The 25,390-nt window shown below is 36.2% G+C and overlaps 1 protein-coding gene across 2 annotated transcripts in view; it reads left to right on the top strand.

Annotated features, from left to right (window-relative positions):
* syn3 (synapsin III) overlaps positions 1-25,390 on the top strand; it is a 165,744-nt gene that overhangs the window by 135,349 nt on the left and 5,005 nt on the right. For both annotated transcript variants that reach the window (XM_015352966.2, XM_015352967.2), the window contains exons 7-11: positions 3,014-3,076; positions 7,011-7,153; positions 14,850-14,924; positions 15,746-15,848; positions 24,953-25,090. In XM_015352966.2, the coding sequence (XP_015208452.1) occupies positions 3,014-3,076; positions 7,011-7,153; positions 14,850-14,924; positions 15,746-15,848; positions 24,953-25,090 (522 nt within the window). The remainder of the gene's footprint in view (positions 1-3,013; positions 3,077-7,010; positions 7,154-14,849; positions 14,925-15,745; positions 15,849-24,952; positions 25,091-25,390) is intronic.

Raw genomic sequence — 25,390 nt, 5'->3', positions numbered from 1 at the left:
TCACTCCATTCTCTTGCCTTTCACTCCATTCTGATGGAGATATTGAGATTTTTTGAACGGTCATACAGTACATACTGTACTTCTCCTGATCCGTTCCTTTATACAGCTTGATATCCCTGAGTTGTTTTATAAAGTCTCTTGGTCATCATGATTGACTCTTTGGTTGACATTCAGTACCTAACTGAGGGACTTAGAGATACAGTAGGTATATTAATTCTAAAATCATGAGAACCACTATTTAAGCACATACTGTACAGTAGTCAGAGGTGGCTTAATTTTGTGTCTCATTGAGGTAATTGTGTTCACCTAAATTAATCAAGGCCTTTAACAATAAAGGGTTAAATATTTGTATTTACACATTTTCCATTTTCTTTGATATTATCTAATTGTTTTTTGCTTTCAGTTTGTGGAGTATACTGTATATATAACAACCATTAATAGCTACTTTACAGCAAGCTTTAAAACAATGAACTACATACTGTACACAATTTTTCAGTGTGAATGCTTTTAAATAAAACTTGAATGCTGAAACGTACTTATCAGTAAGAGAATTTAATTAAAAAATACAGAGAAAAATCAACACCTAAAATATGTTGATTGCATAAATATTCACTGTCTTTTGTGTTTATATATGATGATAACTATTCAAACTAAGTCTTTTTGTCAGTGTTCTTACTTTGATGTAACCAATCCAAGTTTCATTGTATTTTGAATTAATTTCAGAATTAACTTTAACACAAAAAAAACATAATTAATAATTTGTTGATGTTATTATAATGTAATGTACAGGTATAAAAGATATCTTGACAACTATGAAGACTTGGGTCATGATAAAAAGTACAATAGTTTGCATTTGTGTTTACCTGTTTGTTTTAATAGACCATGTGTCTTTGAGTGTCTTTTATATGTAAAGAATTAACAGCGAGAATATTCCACAACTGTTTTTAAAATGGATTTAAAAAGAGTTCTGAAATATAAGATATAGAACTGAGAGTGTGAAAAGGTTTAAGCTGAAGTGTTACTAAGATGAAAGCAAACAATTATTGGTGGATATAAAATCAGGAAACTCAGGCATTGACTGAACCTAACTTTGGCATATGACCCTAACACAAATCATTAAAAAGTCTTTATTGTGTATATTGCAAATTCTGCTGTATTCTATATTCCATAATACACTATAATACGCTATACACTGAAATAACTGCCCATTTGTGAAAACTAAACCCAAAATAAGAAATTTAAAAATTGCTAATACTAATGAAATATTTACTAACCTTTACTTTGCTAGCTTGTCTTTCTTTAATATGGAAAGCATTTCCTTAGAAGTGAATTTCCTTTTCAGTTGAGATGTATCCAGAATTAGGACTGGTTTTGTTAGGACAGGCCGACCACTTTGATGTGAAAATCCATGACAGGAAAGTTGGCAGACAGAGTGGGCAGTGCATCAGAACTCCTGTGTTTCGGAACAGGCTTTCAAAGAATGGAATTGCCTGGTTTTGGCTGGGAAATTATTTACTTCCTACAACATTCTCTGCCACTTGGAGCAACAGATATTGAATCTGTTTGTTTTCAAAGGTTGACTGGAATCGTGGTTTATTGATAAAAAGAAAAGAATTTTATTGTGGTTTCTACTTTACTTATGTTTTCTTTTCTGCCAAAGAATACATTCTTAGGTGGAGAGGTACATAAAAGCATTTTTGCTCTTTTGAGCAACATTTATATTTGGACCATTTATTCAGCTATATAAATAAAGGTTACGTACTGTTTTTTCCACTTGTACATCTGATGATTAGCTGGATTTATGGGATTAAACATTTCATCAGTCTTCTAAAGAAGAAAGAAAGAAATAAATCTTACAAGGTACAGCCACAGCTCAGTCAAACATTTTTTTAAAAAGTATAAGCTTTTTAAAAATAACATTTTATCAGGCTAAATTGCAACTAGTACCTATAGTAATAGTATTAAAAATAGGAAAAAGCATTTTTATGTTTTCAATATTTTGCTGAATTTTTACAGTGTTTTTTTCAGTGTGCATTACCACTGAATAGTATGAAATTGCATTGTTTTTGTAGACATTATTATATATACTATATATAGGGGATATACTTTATAGCTCCACCTTGATTATCCCAGCCAACACCTGTACTTAATTATTATTATTAGACTGTCAGTTGCCATTTTGGCTACAGTAGGTGATTACTACAGTACATTGGAACCAAAATGGCCACCTCCTATGGAAGCCTTCCAGGGATAACTCTGTTGTATGGTCCTGTAGACTCCTCCTTCAAAGAGGCCATATTGTGCGTGAAAAAACAAGATTAACTGTATCTTTTTTGTTTTGGGATATTCTTTTGTGTTACAAAATACATATCCAGCATTTTTCACATTTCACGTTATTTAAAGGTCAAAAAGTACATTAAGCTCCAAAGGGTGGTAAGCTGGTTTCAGTAAAACACCAAGCGATTTAAAACAAACAGGAGTGTAATGGAAGTGCAGTCAATATTTTTACAGCTTGTGGCACTGCACTTGGTACAGTACTTATTCTTGCACTGGCAATGTTTTGGAAAGTTAACAAGGTTACTTGGAAGCTGGAAACTGCTAGGCTCACCCAGTACAGTCCACTTTGTAAGCAGGAAAAAAAGCTTCTCTCGAAACCAGATATAGAGAAAGAAATTCTGCCTTGTTTTAAGTGTGGGCTGAACTTTTATGACTCATTCCTAAAATTATTAATGTGTACTTTTACTATTTTAGCTTAATTCCACCCATAGACTAATACATTTGTACAAGACCACAGTCTAAATTTGCAACTTCAACAACAGGTTAAAGTAATCCCTTATTAAAAGGTGTGCCAATTACCGACATTTCTTATGAGCAGGTGATTTGTTTGAGTGTATTACTACAGTTTAAACATTCTTCAGTAATGAGTAGCCACCACCACTTGAGCATTTAAAGAAAGTATTAACATGGGAACATTCCCATGGAGTATAAACAATTTTTTGTTTTTCTGTTTCAGATCACAGCTCCAACATTTCCAGTTGTGGTAAAGATGGGACACGCACACTCTGGGATGGGAAAGGTAAAATTGTTCTTCAGTGAAATGTAAAGGAATTAATCATACATTAGTTTAGCAAGTAATTAAATGCTACTAACCCCTGGGGTTTCAAGAGATTTATATAAAAAAGACAATTCTACAAGTAAAAATGTCCAAATGTACAGAAACATCTCACCCATTAGCTCTGGTTCAGTATAATTGAAAATAAACAAATGTGTCAAAACAGTAAAGCTTTTCTTTCTAAATTTCCTTGAAAACATATTTACAGCCTAATAATAACACCTGGTAGGTGCTTTTACAAAAGTGTATCATACACAAACTACTGAATATGTAATAATTTAACTGATGATTAAAAGATTGGTGATTTTGCACTGTTTTAGTTACATTCAGCATTGCAAAAATGGGAAGGTTTTAGATTGGATGCTGATAGTGTAGTGGGGAAAAAAAGATATAAAAAACATCACTATATAGGAACAACATACGATATAGTAATAAGAAAAAAATAAAAGCTGTGTTAAAGTGATTTTGGAGTGGGTTAAGTTACTTCACACACCATTGATGACAATAACTAAGGAATGTACAGTAATTTGGAACTTTTAGGGGGGTGATGATGTATGACAGACTAATTCCTTCCACAAAACAGAGATCCATGTCATTTTAAGTAGGGCGCAGGTCCGGATTAAATTAAAAAAAACCTGATCTGCCTGTCAATAAAAGACAACAAACTTGTTACTTGACGGTGGTTTTGTGCTCGGCAGTAGTTTTGTGCTTTAAATGCATAGGAATATCTCATCAGGTTGTGGCAATGTAATTTGCAATTGTTACAGTATGTGAATCAAAGTACCACAGACCCCATTCTTAAATAAGTTGGTTCTAGGGATCTGGACACATTACAAAACTCGCAATAATAATAATAGAATTTGCAGGAGGCTTTCTGAGGTTCTTCAGGTCCTTACAATACACCCTAGACTGCTATCAAATGCCCCAGCTCACACTGTGAGGCCCTTTATGCACCAAACACACTCATATGAGGCTATGCGTTTTAACCTATTGCCAGTAATCTCATTTATTAACTCATTATCACTGAGTGTGTCAATTTATAAATGATAGAGGCCTTTAACAGTTATAACAGTTGTTCTAATTTTCCCCTCAAAGATCACCCTGCCACAAAAAACTTTGTAAAAAACCCTATGTTCTTGTTAAGGCTCATTCTCCTCATTTCACTACTGTCCTGAAGTGTTTGGGACAAAACACATCCTTTCTCAATATCTCAAGATTTGCCAAGAAGTAAAGGCTTGGAAAAAACAACTTTCAAAAGGGGATTGAGAATTCTTTTGCTGATTGTTTGACAAACTGGATCAAAAATTCAACTGTAGGGGAAACCCTACAGTGAAATATCAGAAAATCTGGAGACAACAAGCAACTTTTTCACTTAGCAGCATGGTTCATATTTAAAAATGGAAGTGTGGACATAGTTGCAAAAAAGAAAATAAACAGCATATTCCTGGTTCGTAACTTTTCTCCACATTAAAAGTTTTTTTTTGTGTTTGTGTTTTTGAGCAATAGGGACATACAGTCGCCCCATTTAAAGTTAAGTGAAACATCTGTAACAGGTCTTTCTTCTTGAGGTGAACACAACACAGTAAATCTTTAGATTTAATAACAAAAGAATAAATAAATTAGTTAAATTCTTGGCTGGCCAGATTAATGAATTTGGCATTGGGATAATCACAGAAGTGTTATGTGTTTGAAGGGCTTAATCTTCAAACTATTTATTATATTGGTGGAGGGGAATTTTTGAGAATTGTAAGCAAAAAGATTAAATAATATTACAATAATTTAAAATTTCTGCTGTATTGTTATACTTAATACCAAGTCAATAAAAGTATATACAGTACTCTTTTATTTTTTACTGTATTAACAAATGCAATTATAAATGCACATGAATCTTCGCATTATCCTAGGATTCCTTTTAGGAATATTAAAAGGTTTTTATTTTTATTGCACATTTGAATATATTATTTATCATTTATTTTGATTTACAGGTTGTTACTATTTATTGCATTGTGAAAAAGCTAGAAGTTTGCTTATACAAAGATATGATGTGCAGACGTTTGCTCTGATAACATCTTTGGGATCATAGTTCCCACACTTGCAGCAGAAGAAAGGACAAAAATGACTGAAAAAAAGGAAAATGTTTGTTCGCCTATATAAGAGTACCAACATTTCTTACAAGGACTGTATGAGGATAGTATAAATTCTATACTGATGACTAACCCACTGGTATTTACTCAAGATATTTGGAATAACTGATTACTAGCAAAAATTAAAACAATATATTTTTTGAAAATATAGTATATTCAAACACTGATGAGAAATCTGACATTTGGAGTCACAAATAATCATGAATAAATCTTTTCCCATGAAATTCAAAATTGTAACATTATTATGTGCAATATCATTACTACAAACAGATATTAAGTATAGATAATCAAGAGGTTTTGTAGTACAGATATTTAAATTATAGGCTTTAATGTATGTACTCAATTAGGCAGAAACAAAATTTTTTATAAAAAAGTATTTTTATAAGGTGGTTCAACCTTGTGTTTGAAATTAAATATATGTTTATGGGATAGATAAGTTATCATATTTTTGGCTTTGGCTACTGCCATTTGCCTCAGGACAAACACATGTTCTTTTTCCATTGATGTGATCTTAGAGATTCAGCTGTGGGAACTGTCATCTGATCATCTCTGTAGCTACTTTAAAACTGTTGTCCCTGAGTAAAAGAGTCTTACAAAAATATACAAATGCTGGTGGTTCATGGATTAAACATGAATCTGAAAACTCATGTGAATTTTTAAACCAAACAAAAAGGCATCAGAATGCCTACAGTATCACAGTCAAACAGGTGTAATGTACAAACTGTCTCCGTACCTTACCCCAAAAGGCAGAACAAAAATTAGCCAGAACGTTTTCAACTTAGAGTATCTTCTACAGTACTTTTACTGTGTGTTAAACCTAACAATCAAGCTATGATCTGTTGTAATTTCTTACTATGCACTAAATTATATAATGATTAATAACTACATAAAGACGTCTCAGTGGGACTTGTGGTCCCTGGGATGTTATTCCAACTTCAGGTGTCAATACATTTAATTGTCTAGTTATTGGATTACTGGAGAACTGGATGCAGATCCATTCACTGGAGTGGCCTTCCAGGGTGAGAATTAAATGGGAAAATGTTTGTTGTATCAAGAAACATGCAGTCTTTATTTACAAGTAGTCTGGTTATAAGCAACTGAAGCCAATTTACTGCACCAAGCAATAGAATTTTCAGTGACTGAATGAGTTCTCAATAAAAAAGAAAAGAAACAAAAATAAGAAACTAAAGCAGAGTGCGGTTTGAACCCTATTGCCCACATGACAATGGTGCTGTTCGGGGCAATGCTATTAGATGGCTGTAACAGGTGTTCCCCCATTGGTACACAGAGGACCACCAGAATGCTACCTGAGTCAGTGTGGTTTGAGTCACACGGGTGTTCCTCAGAGTGATGAGTAACAGTGAATCCTGGGAAAGGGGAGATCATCGTTTCAAATGGTCAGTGGCTCAGACAGGCGGGTATGTCCCGAGGCTCTCATTCTTCCCATACAGTCAGAGTTGTTGTGGCAAGAAATGTTGATTAACAACTGGTGACTCCAAACTGAGGTCAAATAAAAAAAAACTGCACAGCTTTTACAGCTGTAGATATCTTTGGCCTCCAAGTGTAGTAGGCAATTTTAATTCTATGCACATTAATTCCCCAGGATGCACTGAGCCATTTCAACAAAGTGCCTAAGTGCCTAAGTGCCTTAGTTCAAAATACTGTATACTGTAAGTGTGGATATTAATTGAATTTTGTAATGTTTAACATTTACAATATTGTGTTTCTAATGTCTACATATTTTTCTTTAACAGATAAAAGTTGAAAACCAGTACGATTTTCAAGACATAACCAGTGTGGTTGCACTGGCAAAAACCTATGCTACATCTGAACCTTATATTGAATCCAAATATGACATCAGGATCCAGAAAATTGGCAGCAATTACAAGGCCTACATGTAAGTGTGTAGAGTTTTTTACAACGAGATACAGTCGCACGGGATGATAAGTGAGTGTGCCTGGTTTCAATAATAACCATGAAAGACACGCTTTTTAAACATTATCTTTTATCATTTCCTGATAATGCTCCAAAAGAGATGATAATAGAAATGTATGACCTGTGCCTTATTTAATTCAAATTCCTGTGTTTTATATTGTTTTACACTAGTTTCAATGTGACTAAATCTAAGGGGCTTAGAATCGTAACATGAGATAAATAAATTAGCATTCCTTTCATTAGCACTAGTAATTTGTATCTAAGGCAAGTGGAATGCTGTGAGAGACTTCAGTGAAACTGCAGTTCAGTCTAATTTTCTCCAGATGCCCAACTGTAGTCCATCTGTCATGCTATATTGGTACAAAATATATATACATTACTTAAAACTGTAAAGTACTACAAAACTAAAAATATTTTTGTTTGGAGACGTGCAGTATGAGGAAATAAACAATAGAATAAATGTTTTTTCTACTTGTTTAAGCTACTTTGTTGGCATTTGAGATATTAAAGTCAAAATCTTGATTCAGCTTAAAAAAGAAGAACCTGATTATGTGTTAATTACACATATAAGACCACAAACTAAAAAGAGACCAATTGTGGATGTAATAAGATCACTTTATTGGCCATATACAATTTCTTGCATCATGAATTTGTCTTTTTGCATACCCCAGCTTGGTCTCCATGAGACATACACACAGGGAGAGAGAAACTTGTGGTCAGAGCACAGAGTCAGCCATTTATACGGCCCCCCTGGAGCAGTTGGGGTTAAGGGCCTTGCTTAGGGGCCCAACGGAATAGGATTCCTCTGCCAGCCACGGGATTTGAACCAACAACCTTCCAGCCATAGGCGCAGATCCTTAGCCTCAGTGCCACCACTCCACCCAATATCCTTGAGTAACAATCCTACAGTACTGTATATGATTGAACGAAAAAATAGATGAGAAAAACATAAAAAGGACAAGGACAAACAAGATCACTGAACAGGTTTTATAATGGAATTTCAGAGTAGTATCTGCTAATACAAGCCTGTAGGAATGTCACAACCTCAGATAATCACCAGTTCTTCCCAATTCCCGCAAAAGCCGGTGCATTAACTAATCAGCCAATCGCACCTCTCACCCTTCACCGCACCTTCTGCCTCCCACCTCACTGACATCACTTCAGCGCTCCGTATTGGTTTTCACCATTGGAGCTCCTGTCTCACGCTTTTTAAGAACCCCACAGACAATCGCTGAAATACTGATACTCCAGCTTCATGACCTGTGACTGAATTCAGACTATGATACATGATCACAAATTTGTCTAAATACATCTGGCTTTATTCTTCATGTCCTTGTGGGATCTCTAGCATTTGTGTCCCATAAGGTTCATTTTATATTTCACTAAATTGGATCTCCGGGACGCATACAATCTGATCTGCATCAGGAATGGGGATGAGTGGAAAATGGCGTTTATGACCACACATGGTCATTATGAATATCTGGTAATGCTTTTTGGGCTTGTCAACACTCCTGCCATTTTCCAATCTTTTATTAACGTCATCTTCAAGGATATAATTTATAAATACATCCTGGTCTATCTAGACGATATTCTCATCTTCTCCAAAAACCCTCATGATCACGTTCTCCATGTCCGAGAGGTCTTATCCTGGCTCATTCAAAATAAACTTTATGTAAAACTGAAAAAATATTTCACATCTCCAAGATTCAATTCCTTGGCTACACCCTCTCTTCCCTCCGCATCGAGATGGATTCTGCCAAAATAGCAGCCATTAGAGACCGGGCTACCCCCAAGAATTTAAAGCAGATCCAGCGTTTTCTCGGGTTCAATAACTTCTACCATTTCATACGCAATTTAAGCTCCATGGTGGCCCCCATAACTATTCTCACCGTTAAAGTTCCTAACCAAGGTAAATGGACCCCCGAGGCAAAAAAGGCATTTCTACAAGTTTCTACAACCTGTTTTCCACAGCTCCACTTCTCAGAAACCCAGATCCCCCCTTGCACTTTGTGGTCGAGGTCAATGCCTCAACTCATGATGTGGGAGTGTTTCTCTCGCAATGCCACAACGACAAGGGAGTACTCCACCCTTTCGCATTCTTTTCGAAGAAGCTGTCCCCTGCCAGAATAAGTTGCGATGTAGGGAACCATGACCTCTTAGCCATCAAGCTTGCCCTAGAAGAATGGAGACTGGAGATTGGCTGGAGGGAGCTCAACACCCTTTCATCATCTTTACCAACCACAAAAATCTATCATACATCCAGTCTGCTAAACGACTGTACCCCCGCCAGGCCAGATGGTCTCTGTTCTTTTCTAGGTTCCATTTTGTCTTTACTTACTCGCCTGTGTAACGTTGCCATAGCCAAAATGTAAATGTAGTGGCTCTCTGAAGGCACCAGTTCTGTAGGGTTTGGGCATTTACTGGGACAATTATTAATTGTAACAGTAAATCACAAAATTGATTCTTTTGATGGCTTTAGAATCCAACCATGCGACATAACTCAAACAACGCACACACACAGGTACTAATACACGAGGATACATTTATTAATACATAAAATATGCATATAAAACTAACAGATCTTATCGAGAGGGTTATCAGAATACAAAAGGTATATATTCAGTCAGTTACAAAGAGTTACATATATCAAGAGGACATACGTTCAGTATATCATTCATTTAGACCGTTTTGTAAATGAACTTGGTTATAAATTCTACATAAGATACTCAAAACAAGTACATAACTCTTAGGAATTAAATTGATATCAACTAGTTGGGATAACAATTGAATTCTCGAGCAGTAATGCATTGAAGTTGAATACTCATCCAATCTTTGGGGATTCAGATCTCCTGCGGGCACAAAGAAACAGTTGCAGGCTGATGCTGTCCAATCCGCGCTCTCTGGCTCCGTGCCAGGCTGTGCTGTGCGGCTTGCGATGGTGCGCTGCTGATGCTCACTATTGGCTTTAACTAGCAAAGTTTGTGCACAGGAGAAAAGATGACTGTGGGTCCCAGCAAGTCAGGAAGAGGACCGGTTCGTTCCTGATGAAGAGCTAGTTCTGAATAGTGATTCAGCTGTCCACAATTCCGACCTGTTCACGAGGCCTGCTGCTGGTGCTAACCTCGGGTGGATCCCCTGGTTACTCTCTGGCAACCTCCGCTCTAGACTCTTAGAACAAAAGAAAGTTCTGGCACTCGGACACACTGGCCGTTCCGTCGTTGTCCGGGCTGAGTCTCAGGATGGTCAGGAGGCGCGCTGCGAGAATGTCCTGCCCTTGGGAGCCTTCTGCTCCTGGGCCGTCCTGCCCTGGAATTCTCCTTTGAATTCCCTTTAGAACAGTCCACAGAATTCTCCACTGAATCTTACTGAATCTCACTGAATCTCTGTGTTGCCTGTTTTTACCTGGAGGAACTTCAGCTCGTTGATTGGCTGAAAGTTACATGGGCATCAGAGTCCCACGTGGGTTACTCGGCCCTACCAGTCCCTGATTGGTTGATCAAGGTGAGATATGAGTCACTTACTCCTGACACTTAGGAATGCAGTCCAGATGTCCATCTGGCACTCCCTAGACAGATAGGCGCCAATGGATGACCATTGATCATGATAGCCAGGCTTAGCTAAGTGCATCCCCCTTTGGGAGCTGTCCTTTATCAAAGGAACCTTAAATCAGCATGCATGAATAGTTTCTCTGTGGCTGCACCACAGAGATGAACAGAGAAATGGGGCCTCATTTGGGAAGGCTCAGAACACTTAATTCTTTCTTATTAATAAGCCTTGCCGCTACACCTGGATCCAAGAATGAGAAGGCCAACGCTCTCTCCCATCTCTACGATCCTCCAGAACTAGAAAGCTCATCAGAACCCATCATCCCTGCTAGTAAGATCCCTGCTGCAGTCGAGTGCTCCATTGAAGATCAGGTCAGACGCGCCTTGGTCGGTCACACAGTCCCCCCGCAATGTCCCTCAGACAAACTCTTTGTAACCAACCAAATCCGGTCAGCAGTTTTACAATGGGGCCACGACTCCCATTATGCCAGTCATCCAGGCGCCAGACATACTCTAGATCTGATTTCCAGGGATTTCTGATGGCCTTCCATGAAAACTGATGTCACTGAGAATGTATCACCCTGTTCCATATGCACCAGGAACAAGACCCCCCGTGATAAGAAGGCCGGACTCCTCCAGCCCCTCCCCGTTCCTAATCGCCCATGGTCACATATCTCTGTGGATTTCCTCCCGACTTCCCTGATAGCCAAGGCAAGACTACAGTAATGGTGGTTGTGGATCCTTTTTCTAAGGCGGTCCACTTCATTCCTCTACCTGCCTTACCTATGGCTCGTAAGATGGCGGATCTATTTGTCCACCACGTCTTTAGGCTCCACGGCATCCCTAAGGACATGGTTTCAGACAGGGGCCCTAAAATTAATCTCTAAATTCTGGAAAGCCTTTTGTAAATCCCTGGGAATCTCTGTCTCGCTACCATCTGGGTATCATCCCGTGGCCAACGGACAGACTGAAACAATTAATCAGAGCCTTATGACCTTCCTAAGGGCCTCCATCTCTCCCTCTGGGTCCTGTTACTTCCATGGGCTGAATATACCCACAATTTCCTGATCACCTCATTCACAGGTTATCTCTTTGATTGCACCTTGGGAAACGCCCCCCCCCCCCCTCTCCCCCCCCCCCCCCAGATTCTGAGACTCCTTCTGTCCAAGAATATGTTACCAAGCTCCAGAAACTATGGCAGGACACAAAACTTACCCTTCTTAAAACAAAACAACAACAGAAGAACATCGTGGATCGACACCACCGACCCTTTCCTCGCCTTAAAAAAGGACAATTTGTGTGGTGGTCCACCAAGAACTTACCACTACGTCAGCCATTCAACAAATTGGGTCCTTTCCGGATACTTGCGCAAATCACACTCGTTTCTTACCACTTGTGTTGTCGTAGCAGTCTCCAAAGCACGTTAAATTTTCAATGATCATTTTGTTCTGTGTTTTAAACAACTTTACTAGAAAAAAATATAACCACACAAAACAAACAAAGAGTCAGGACAACATGAAGTTTTACCAAGCACCATCTTTATTACAAGACCTGAAGAAATTTTTCAAAAACAAAAACTATGTTATTATGTGGTAAGTTTGTAAACCAGCTGAAGTTGGAATTGTATGTGTACCCACAACAAAATATGTACCAGCAAAGGAAGACAAGTTTTCAACAAACATCCCAACAAATCTAGGATTGTTTGGATTTTAAGACATTTTTGCCCCCTTCATAAGCATAATATTATAGTATGTGTTTCAATATAGAGAGGCATTTACAGTACATACTGTACATACACATGTACATACAGTACATACACATTTAATTCATTGCACTGCAGAGACCTGCTGTGTCAGAGAGTGTTTAGTGACTATACACTAAATACTGTATGTACTGTAAATACTGTAGGTAAAAAAAAATATTTTAGCCAGCAATGAAACTGCAGCAAATTGTAAGCACTTGCCAGCTCCCCACAGTTCAAAAATGATTTTAACTGTCTATAGTCTCTTGATTCTGTATTTCAACAGATGTGAAACTGCATTGCCTTTGCATTACCTGTGGTTTAAAAAGAGCTGCCCCAACTCAAAATTTTAACTAACAACATGTGTCATAATAATAATTTAACCATTCTTGTGATGTAACATCATTAAATAGCTGTAGAAAAACAGAATTTTTCCAAGGGTAATCTGGTAACTACCCATAATGTTTAGATTAGTATTGTGTCAGGTAATTGTGGTGGCTAATCCAGCCTTTTTGTTCTGTTTTTTTTTATTCTTTCATGAAATTGCAATATGGTTTAAAATAGTGTCATGTGAAATGTTAAATTAAATCCAAAATAGAATAACCAATTCAGCAGCTCAGTAGCACAACTTGGTTCCTTTCTGCATTCAATGCTGCTGAAAAGATTAAGCAATACCATGAAGAAACTTCTATAAATCTGCCTTTCATGCCTTAGAGCACTGTTAATGAAAGTTTCATTGTAGCCCTTTCCTTGTCACCACTATGTGACCTTTATGTTCTTGTCTTGGAAGCAACTTGAGTTTTGACACATTACACACTACATATTTCGAACGTAGTTAAAGAATAGAGATGTTCCAGACACAGATTTCCAAGTACATTAATTTTGTGAATTGTTCTTGATCCATTGTGGACTTTTAGGGTTTCGCCAGATTCTATAACATGACATTTTTTTTAATTATTGGGAGAAAAAAAACTGTTCCATTTTGTAAGAGTCCATCTGCACAGTTCACAGCCACGGCTAACAGCTGATGTCAAATTAATTTTCTAACAGTGTTCTCTTCTGTAATGTTTTTTTCATGTTTTGCCTTGTATTACCTGAGAATTCTAGCTCTTATGTATTTTCATAGTTTCTAAAGTCTGTTTTTTTTCAACTAACAAAATACTTTAATTTACATAATTAATGTTTTTTTTAAGTGGGCTGATTTTATTAATATATCAGTCTATGCAGTAATTCCATCCATCCATTTTCTACGCACTTTATCCACTCCAGAACCTATCCTGGCAGTATCCTGGAAGAGATTCCAGTCCATTGTAGGGCAGACACAGACACGCACATTCACACCAGGGCCAAGTTCCCCATTAATCTAACATTATGTCTTTGGTCTGTGAAAAAAATGGAACACACAGAGAAAACACATGCAAACACAGGGAAGACATAAAAACTCCACACAGATAACACCCAAGATCTGGAATTGAACCCAAGTCCCTGGCACTGCAAGACAGCAATGATAACCACTGTAGCACCATGCCACCCAAAAAATCAGTCAATGAACCTACAGTACCTACAGTAGGAGCTTGGAAGCTGTGCTGTGCTGTGCTGTGCTGTGCTGGAAAGAAGCACTTGTCATGCCCTTTATATGACATAGTATATTATATGCACACTTGTATGCTTGTGTATATGTAGTGTACATTGTTACAGTTTTTGAATGGGATGATCTGAGTAATCACAGAAAATAAAACCAATGAAAACATCAACCATATGCTTTTTATACACTTTACTCAACACAGATTGACATGTAATATGATCACCATTTTTTTGCTTGTAAATCCACAATTTTGGCTGGTACAAGACAGGATGTCCTACGTGATTTGAATGTGCAACATTCAGCGTTATGGATATGTAAGAATCCAACCACATTTAAATTCCTAATAAAGACATTTGGCAATAAGAATATGAGAATTAGCCTAATTGGTATAGTAATGAGGAGAACTAGGATAAAAAGTAGTTACTGTATTTTAGGTAATTGGATTAATGATTCTGCGTATCTGATATGAAATGATAGAGCAGTATTCAATGCCAGTATTCAAATGTAATTTCATGGACCAGAAACCTGAATCTGACTGACAGTTTGGATTTCCATTGAAGGGTAGCTAAGGCTTAGAAGGCCAGTTTCTGGTTTCATGTGCAAGAACATACAGTAGTTCTTTTTATAGCAGATGTGCTGCTTAATACAAAAATACCCCACCAGGATGTTTTGTGACAAGTTGTTAAACATTAAAAACTAACTGCCATACATCTAACCTGCCTTCTGGAAAAACAAAAGTTAATGAAAAATATGTTAAACAATTAAATATGTTTGCCTCCATTTTTAGGAGAACCTCAATCTCTGGCAATTGGAAAGCAAACACAGGTTCTGCAATGTTAGAACAAATTGCTATGACAGATCGGTAAGTTGCATGTTTTCTGATTGCTTTTGGAGGATAAATGCATAATAGACCTTTTTTTTTCTAATCTTGCTACTTATATTTTTAAATCACAAACTAGAAAACAGGAAAGTTAAAGCTAGTGTGACATTCTGAAACAAATTATAAATTAAATCTGATGAAAGTGTAGCTCTATACAGTAAGTTATGGTTCATGCTCAAATCTTTCTTTTAGCCTTTCAGCAGTTGTGTGGTACAGTATACTTCTGCCAAATACTTGCTACATTCACCCTAAGAGGTGGCTCACTTCTGTGTCATTGTGTTTAGGCAATATTGTGCTGTGAAAAATATTTACATTCTAAAAAATATTCTTTACATGGAATGAAGTTTAAAACAAACTAGATATTTGTGTACTCAGTAAGCAGATTATTTCTGCTTAATTCATTTAATGTCCAAATAAATCTTTTAACTGTACGTGTCATGGGAACACTAACTGCTAACTGCATCATCTGGCCAATTTTTTATTTCTAAACTTAGGAGTTCATGTAGTAGAATCTGTCGAGACAATGATCTTTGAATTGAACATGATTGAACATGTCTCCACACAGGTTAAAAAAGTTACATTTAAAATGTTTAGTAAAAGTCCTGCCAAATCATGCAAATTCTAAGAGATCCTGGTCCTGTATGAACAATTTTTTGCCTTGTCTGCATGTGAGTCTTTTCATTTACTTTGCCCTAATATTTCAGTCTTCAGTGCAATACGCCAGCTAGATGACTTTTCTTTTGACCTCACCTTAAGCACAAATTTAAGATGTAGATGTAGGTTTTTACTCTACTATTTTACAGATACCGACTGTGGGTTGACTCCTGTGCTGAAATGTTCGGAGGCCTTGATATATGTGCAGTGAAAGCTGTCCATGGAAAAGATGGAAAAGATTACATCATTGAGGTTGGATTTTTCAATCAGTTCTGTAATTCTCCATAATTTATTTTCCTCCAGAAATCTTATTAAATTGATAACACAGTACATTTCAAAGAATTAAGTGCTTAAACTGAAATGGAAGTAGGGAGAGACCATCAAAGTAATGCTGGGAAAACAGAAGGTGGGTGTATCCAGACATGATCAGAACCAGAAAAAATGTACTTTAGGTCACAAATGTAAATTGTCTTAGCCTCAATGCAGGAAAGATTTAAAACAATAAGATGTTGGAAAGAACTACTTTTGGTAAATAACTAGGATGTCATAAAAGTCTGGGTAACCTCTAATGATGGCGATTCATTCTCTTTTAGTGGTTATAGTGTACATTCCTAAGAAAAGATAAACAAAAAGGCAGTGGAGTTGCATTGTGTATTTAAAACTGTACTGAAGCAGTTCCAGATAGAATTCAGTATCCATGTGGCAAAAACATGGACAATATACAAGATGCTTATTTATAGGAGAGTGCTTTCAAAAAATGAGTGTATATTCACTTCCAATGTACAGACATTAACCTGACTTCAAAGGAACATGCAAAGAGTAGTAAGGAATAAAGCACTTCCATCTGTTACGTCTTCTTTAGGAGTAAGAAATTAACCTGTTTTCCCTTCTCTTTAACTCCAGCGTGCCTTCTCAACGTTTCCACCACCAGTTACATCTCTGAAGCTCTAAAGTCTGCCGATACGTACTTACTGCCCCTCACAATATATGAATATTTCTTCACTTTTTCTGCATATCTTAAGCTCCATCTTCCCCAACAGGTTTCACTTGCAGCAATGGAATCATCACATTTACTGTTGAGTGCTAGACACAAAGCATTTATAACCTCAAATTTGTCTGTGTAGTCAGTACGTTCAAACATTCCTGTTCTTACTATTGATTCCGTTCATTGTACAGTAAATCTTGTCGTGTCCAACCCAACACTGGTTGTTGTGGGACATCCTTGATGATCCCAAATACAGCTACAGTAGCTTTAGGACCAAACTCTTTCTGGTCATTCATTTAGCTCTGGCACAGTATCCTTCACTGCTGGTTGAGTAATCCCAGTCATCACAGCTAAATCCCTTGGACACTAATCCAATCAATTTTAAGCATCAGGTACTCACCATAAATATAAAGGATTCCACATCAGTGTTATGGATCTCGCTCATTCTTTAGGGGTTTGGACACACTTGTCCCTAAGCCAGGCATGTTAAAATAACAAAGCAACTAATTCATATAATGCTTTTATGCCATTTCAATATTGTGGTTTTGGCTGAACTTCCTAAAGGAGTTATAAGCAAGAGTTTAGGAGGACGTCTAGCTCTAATATCACCCTCTTCCCTTCTCCTGGATATAATTATCAAAGCTTTGCAGCGTCCACTCACTCATTATCATTCACACTCCTTCCTCCATCCCTCCTTCACTCTTGCAACATCAAACTCATCCCTCAAAATGAGGAGCAGGGAGGGGGAGGTAGGGGGGTTTCCAGCCGCTTCATCACTATGGCCAGGTTAGTCAAGCCAACAAATAACTCATTCAAATCACACCTCTAGATTGACCCAATTAGGGTTTGGGCCCAACTATTGAAATATCAATTGCACTATAAAAAAATGTCACAGCTTGTGTGATCTTTCTCCCTTTCTGACACTCTTCAATAATGTACTGCAAGCACTGTTAAAAATCGGTTTAAGCTGGCTGTCCCTGGTAATGGTAGCAACATGAAACCAACACTATCAGATATAAAAATAGTTTAATCTGTGGTTGCTTTGTGATAAACCAATGAAACTGTTTGTTTAGGGTGATTGTAGTCTAATTAAAAAGAAATCATCACTTTGACCATTGACTGAGGGAGACAAATTTCATTTTTGTAAAATTTTTGTGAACATTTCAAATTTTCACTTTTGTAATTCAGTAAATGAAAAATGTCTTCGTTTTCACTTTTATTTCATATGCATTATTGAAAAAATCAGGTTGATTTGATCTCGATTTAGAAGCCTTTATGATTCGTGACTTTCTGACAGGCTGACCTCAGGCTGTCAGGCTTGGAAACCACACCTCCGGCACACTCTGAACACTGGGGTCCCCCAGGGGTGTGTGCTTAGTCCATTGCTCTACTCCCTCTATACCCACAACTGTAAAGCCAAACACAACACCAACTCCATCATCAAGTTCGCCGATGACACCACAGTTGTAGGTCTGGTCACAGACAATGATGAGAGGGCCTACAGGGAGGAGGTTAATCTCCTTACAACGTGGTGTGGTGACAACAACCTTACCATCAACATCAGCAAAACCAAGGAGCTGATCGTTGATTTCAGGAAACTGCAAACCAGACATGCCCCTATCCACATCAACAGGACTGAAGTGGAAAGGGTCAGTAACTTTAAATTCCTTGGCGTCCATATCACTGAGGACCTCACATGGTCTCTCAACACCACCTGTCTGATCAAGAAAGCGCAACAGCACCTGTACTTCCTAAGACGGTTGAAGAAGGCTAAGATATGTCCCCAGATCCTCACTAACTTTTGCAGATGCACTACAGAAAGTACACTGACAGGCTGCATCACAGAGTGGTATGGCAACTGCAGTGCTGCTGACCGCAAAGTCCTACAGCTGGTGGTGAAAACTGCCCAGTCCATCACTGGGGTTGCCCTCCCATCTATCCAGGACATTTATGACAGACGGTAGTTGAGGAAAGCTCTAAGCATCATCAAAGACCCCACACACCCCAGCTACAGACTTTATGATCTGCTATCATCTGGAAAACGGTACCGAGCATTCGGGCACGGACTACCAGACTCAGAGACAGTTTTTACCCCTGCGCTATCAAACTATTAAACTCCCAGCCTCTCACACTCTCACCTCACCTCTCACCTATGATCTGAACCTCACAGTGCCTTCTTTCTATCTTACCAAAAACCCAAACACACATTGAAAATCTACCTCTACCATACATGTCAAAAGCTCACTCCCCATGATTTCTATCCCTTTATTTCATTCTGTTGATGCATATTTTTGCACATAACCTGTTACCTTTTTGTTGTTTTGCACATTGCCTGTTGTTGTTTTTGCACATCGTCTGTTGTTGTTTTTTGCACACTGCTTGTTGTCTCTGTCTTTCTTTTGTTATACAATTGTATTGTTGTTGTTGTTGTTGTTTTTTCTTGTACTACTTATGTCCGAGAGCTAGCTAAATAGCATTTAGTTATACCATATACCTGTATATGAGTATAATGACAATAAACTTGAACTTGAACTAAAACCTCAAAGAAAACATTTTCAAATATCTTTTATCAGCAATCTGTTTATACCAGCAAACCTAAACTTATCCTGGAAGTCAAATCAAGACTGCCATCTGGGTGGATGCTCCACCCATCACAGGGCACACATGCACACATCAAGCACACAGAGGCAGTTTATAAATACTCACTAACCTATCCAGCATGTCTTTGCAAGGTGGAAAGAAACCATACAGTAGCATCTAGTGGAAACCTATACAAATATGAGCATAATATGGAGGCATTACACAGAATGCAGCACAATCTGGAATTGAACCCAGACCTTTTGCTGCCTTTTCACCATGCTGCCCTTTTTTAACCATACTGTACTGTATGTTCCAGAATTCAGGTATTTTCGAGATACAAAAGAGAATATCCATTTGTATAGATGTTTTATTACAGGCTGAAGTATTTTAGCTTGTCTCACCAATGTTAGTACTTTGGTGTTGAGAACAAAAATAAGGTTAAACAATCATTTCCCATTAATCTTATGAGGTAGTATGGAGGATGGTACAAACCAGAAATGTTCAATTAGTGATAAGCGAAATACATTTTGTGGGTTTTTTTTGTTTTCACAAGATAAAACACATCCCTTCATTGCTGGTTTCCCTGTGCTATGTTCCAACCATTGTGTTTCCTTTAGACAAGACCAGTTAGGGTTTATCTGCAAATTACTCCAAATTATCACCCCAAATTACTTTTTTCAGCTAAGCTTAGAATATATCCGATAAGGAATAGGGTTGTTGCCATTGTTAGCAATATCGCATGAAAACACGGATGTGAGGGTTTTACTCACTTTCACCCTTGTCAATTATTCTGTGTAATCCACCATAAAACAATCTGTGTCACAGCCAAAGACTTACATTTTTGGTTTCGGCTCATAAACAAGTGTTTCAGACTAATTATCTTGCTGTGTAATGTCTGTTACGGTTATTTCCCATTTTGTAAGCATGTATTATGTAATTTGTTTCTATAGTATGGTTTTGTTTCACTTAAAAAATATAAATTCTTTGGAATCTCATGTACTCCAAATCACCTAATTGTATCTTTGACGTGGTTCTTAGTGGTGGTTTTTGGTTAAACAGAGACAAAATACTTCTATGCTTTTGTGACTCTGTATGACGTTTTAATTTTTTACTGGTAGCTTGTGAGTGGCTTAAAGTTCTGACTTGATGTGGGCTTGTGAAAGACACTAGCTTAGGAGCATGTTCTGGTTATGAGCTTAAGAGCTTGATTTGTGAAATGAGCTTGAATTAGTCTGTTAGATAACAAAACATTAAGATATGAGGTACTTTTTACCTGGTCGTGGTATGAGTTTTTATGGTATAGTTTTTTTAAAGAATTAGATGCAAATATACAATATCATTTTATTAATACATTTTAATGTAAACTTAACATATAAATGTCATTTTGAGCTTTGCTGCATTGTAGATTCCATTTTTATTGTTTGTACAAGAGGATAAATGCTGTTGTCCTGAACAACAAAATATTTCCCGGGTTTTACAATGGAAGAGATCCTGAGATTTCCTTATTTAGTTTGGAAATTAAACAGTGTCACATGGGTTATGGGTTTTTTCCATATGCTAAATGTTCATATTGAAACTAACGTTATCTCAGGAAATGGGTTATCCCTAGAGAAAATGAATGAAACACACAGCATTCTTTTTATATAACAAGAAATGGTAGACAGGGACTAGAATGAGTCACACTTGTAAGGCTTAAAATGCTAAACAGAAAAATAAATGACAAAAGGCCTCTGACCTTTGACAGAACTATAAAAAAATGAGTTCTCCAGTTCTCAGACATTCATACTGGCATGAATTTAATCAAGTACCATGGATCCATATGTACAATATGTGCTTTATCAATAAGATAGAGATTCTGAAATTTCTGTTTAACTGAAAGGAGCCTTATTCTTATATTTTCTGATTTTTTCTTTGCTACACAGCTCTCTATTTTACCACTACCTTTCAGTAATAGTGAAAAACGTATTTTTAGACATTTTGTGAACAATGAAAATGATGTTACGGGTATAGAATACAGGTTTTTACATTTTATAACATTTTTCATAGTAAATGAAAATAAAATGAAATTCAATAAAATAAAAAAGAGGCAAGAAAAAAAATCCCATATCAATTACAAATAAATTGACCTTTTACAACACATGGTATGTAGCATGATAATAGCATGTTCAGAAACTTCAGTATTTTGTCATTTAATGCCTGTTTTATAAATGTCATATACTGTATGTCAAATTAATATCTCGACATAAAACATGATCAATCAACAGAATTGTAATATTAAAGAAACTGAAAGTATCTGCACAGTAAAGTTTATATTATCAAATATTGTTGTATACAGAAAATGGTGACAACAGAATTGAAACCAGTCAACACATAATAAATGTTTAAGGAATAGATATACCCGTTATAAATGTATACCATCATGCATTTTTTCTAAAGGAAAATGTTAGGTACAATTTTTAATTCATACCTTAACCAAAGACAACTTTAAGTGAATCACTGTGAATAACTAGGAGATAGTAAAGGTATAGTTAAAATATTTTAGAGCATAGTATAAAAACACATTTATTCAATTAGGAAGGGTTTCCTGTTTTGGTGTTCAGTTCAGCTCAATGGTGTACAGAAAAAATTGACAGTGATTCACTGTATTACAAAAAAAAGAAATCTCAAATGAGAGCACTATAAACCTTTTTAAATTACAAGAAACAGTTATATTAATATTCAACAAAATCAACACTGACATGTCTTCTGTGAAATGAATTAGAGACCTGTAAATAAGAAGGGTGTATCCAATACAGATAAAGGCCACATTTATTTGAAGTTTCACTCTCTGGTTGCTGGATCCAAACCTCAACCACTCTGGTTATGACTAATAGGTAACACCACCCTGTCTTATGGTATTCCCACTAGAAGACATTTCATTGCAGCTTGTGCTAGAAAGTTGTTTGTATGAAGAGGTTTAAAGCTGAGGTTAAAACAGGAAAAAGCATTTTATTTTATGTCTGTATTTATGGTTCACCAGCCTTATTCTAATCATACTTTGGGATACTAGTTCATTTAACATTGACTGAATTTATTTGTGATGGCCATTTTGTTCCTATTTTAAAGCATAATGGCTTTCATATTTCCATGAGTGTGACTTCAAATAATGGAAGCTCTCTGTACTTGACGTCTCTGCATGTGTAAATTGTGAAATATATGTCTTAGTTCCTACTGTTAACCTGTAGCTTTGGCCTTAACCTTGTGCTTACAGTATGGAAAAACCTGCATATTGTGTGCTGATGAATTTAAATTGAATTTAAAATAATAATTTTAATATTTGTTTTGCTTTTTCAACTTGTAAGTATACACTGGAGATTATCCTTGAGGAATTTAGATTGGATTTGTATCTCAAGAAGTCATAGTTGAAGATCTTGAGCTCTTACATCCTTTAACATATATTGACATCCTTGTAAACCTTTTACTTAACATGAAAACGCCATTGTTTGGACTGCGGGATACTATAAGAAATAACCAAATGGCTCAGTAACGGTAGCCTTGAAGGAGGTTTTAATTTGTCTCTCCAGGGCAGGTGGGAATCCCCTTTGAATGCCCTTTGATTACAACTTGAATGTCACCTGATTGAGTTCTGGGTTTGTGAAAATGTTAGGGTTTATGTACAGTATTACTCAAGGGATCGACATCTGATTTCAGAGGAATTGAATTCCCTACAGATGCTACAGTATTACTTTATTTTATTATATTAATCCATTATGTAAAGGAAAAAAAATCCTGGATACTGTAGTGAGCAAAACCTCATTTTAATTGTCTGATGAAGGAATTTTAGTGTGGGACAGATTGGCAAGCTGAATAAAGAACTGCAATTACAACTGATCTGCCACGAGAAGTCGCTAAAGGGTCTCTAATTGCTGTAAATAGATACATTGGGTGTTAACATTTTATTCAATTATTAGTGATGGGTGAAGAAATGCAAATTCTCACAACTCAGGATTTTGTTTGGTAAAAAAAGAAGTTGCACAGTGCTAGTGGTGGTGATTTTTTAATACTTTGTTGTTGGACTAAAAAAAACTGAAACAAAGCTTCTTTCTTTGTCAGCATTTAAAATTGATGTGTCTGCTTTAAAATGTAAAAAATGTTTTGCTTTATATTCCTACAATTTGTAGTGAATTTTCAGTCATTACCTTTAAATTGTACATGCTTGTAGGACAATGTAAATTTTATTGTTACATTGCAAGGCCCACAAGAGTGATTTTCAGTGAACAGAGGTGGGTGTTTTAAAAAAAAAAACATTATGAATGTTATTCATAGTCTTTATTGGTGTCTATTCAGTAGCCTTGATTCTGGTCATTTTCTGATACCCATTGCCTTTATTCACTTACACTCTTTGTTTTTTTTTATTGGACTGTACCTTTCCCTCGGTATAATTCAGTGATTTTACTTAACAATCATTTTCCATAATTAGGGGCTATTGAGATGTACTATTGTACCAAGTAATAAAGAATTAAAGAACTAAAGAATTTGTGGTCATAATTAGTCGATAATTGCATCTGCAATTTAAGAAAAGCCCATTTTTTCTTACTGGATTCTCACTCTAACACACTGAGGATTAAAACATTTGGATGGTTATTTGACAGTATTTAATTTTTTTAACCATAGTTTTTTAAATTTCAGATACATTTCAGCAGTATTAAATTTTTTTAAACCATAGTTTTTAAATTTCAGATACAATTGACTGTTGCTTTAGTGCATCTACTGTATCTTTCTTGATCGTTTTACTAGTTTTACAGTTACAGCCACCTGCTACCACCAAGTGTTAGAAAGAGGGATTGTTTTGAAGAGTTTTTAAGTGACACAGATGTTTTTGTAACATAAAACTATATTTTCAAGAGGTCTTTAAATCATGAGGAAACACATAATGATGATAATATGTGATTTTGTAAATGAACTGATAAAAGGTATAAATTTGTAACATTATGAGGTTTATCATTTGTGGAACATTTTGACATTGATAGTCTTTGAATAGGATATTAGTGAAGATTACGATTGACCTTTTTGAAGTCAGACAGAAGCTTTAATTCTGTCTAACCATAATAAATATCTATAATTAATTGCAAATATAGTACATGAACGTAGAAATTATAAAGAGTCCCATCTTCTCTACAGCTCCAGTCTCATTCTTTACAAATGTTATGCTATTAGATTTTCTAACAATATGTTTGGTTCTTCTTTATTTACTTACACTTTTTTTGTTTAACATGTATACAGAGATTTTGTTTATAATTTTGTAATATATTCATAGTTTCTGGAAGTTAACAAACCATCCATTGGCTGTTCCCCCTACGGTGGTTGATGTTCTTTTTCTTTGGAATAGTACTGTGTTAACAGACCTACAGTATTTGTAAAAACTTGCAACTACATTTTTGGCAAGTTTTGAAAGGAAAAAGTTACCAAAGGTCTAATCTATGGTTCCATTATAGATTTCTTCAAACAAAAAATAAGCAGGGACAGTTAAATCTTGAGTTTAGACCTCCATTCTGCACATCTGAAAACCACAAGAAGGAAAAAAAGCTCATAAGCATACAAAATATAGTCAATGGCTCACTCTAGTGGCCAGTCTTCCATATTTGAATATTAAATTCTCTTTTTCATCTGCGTTAAAGTACACAGAATAAGATGGATACAGTTCATCTCCTCAGAATTTGTTTATTTTCTATATATTTGCCAATTAATAACATTTTAATATTTTGTGTAACTATTTTTCTATGAATAAATTAATCCTGCTTTATAATTCCAGGTTATGGACAGCTCTATGCCTCTGATTGGGGAGCATGTAGAAGAAGACAGGCAGCTAATTGCAGATCTTGTTGTGAATAAAATGAGTCAGCTTGTAACTGGTCAAATATCACCTCAGAAGCCTGTTTCTTTGTCCCAGGTATTTTTTGTCTCTTTTTTCTAGTCCTACCCATAGTAGAACCTTCATATGCTCTGTTTAAAAAAAATGTTTATAAAGAAGTATTCGGGTGAAGCAGAGACTGATTTTGGAACAGTGTAAGGGTTTCATACTTTTGTACTTTCTTAAATATAAAAGGATATAAGACTCTTAGACCTTAGTGAAATAAGAAGCTTAATTTTGTTTCTGCTATACAAGAATATAGTTTTGTATAGAAATTGCCCATATTATAACATTGATTAAGGAATTTTAAAACATTCTCATGTAGACAATTTTTCTTTA

Source organism: Lepisosteus oculatus, chromosome 7 (genome assembly GCF_040954835.1).
Source record: "Lepisosteus oculatus isolate fLepOcu1 chromosome 7, fLepOcu1.hap2, whole genome shotgun sequence".
Lineage (NCBI taxonomy): Eukaryota > Metazoa > Chordata > Actinopteri > Semionotiformes > Lepisosteidae > Lepisosteus > Lepisosteus oculatus.
The sequence above is the reverse complement of the archived record's forward strand: the minus strand, read 5'-3'. Positions and strand labels throughout refer to the sequence as shown.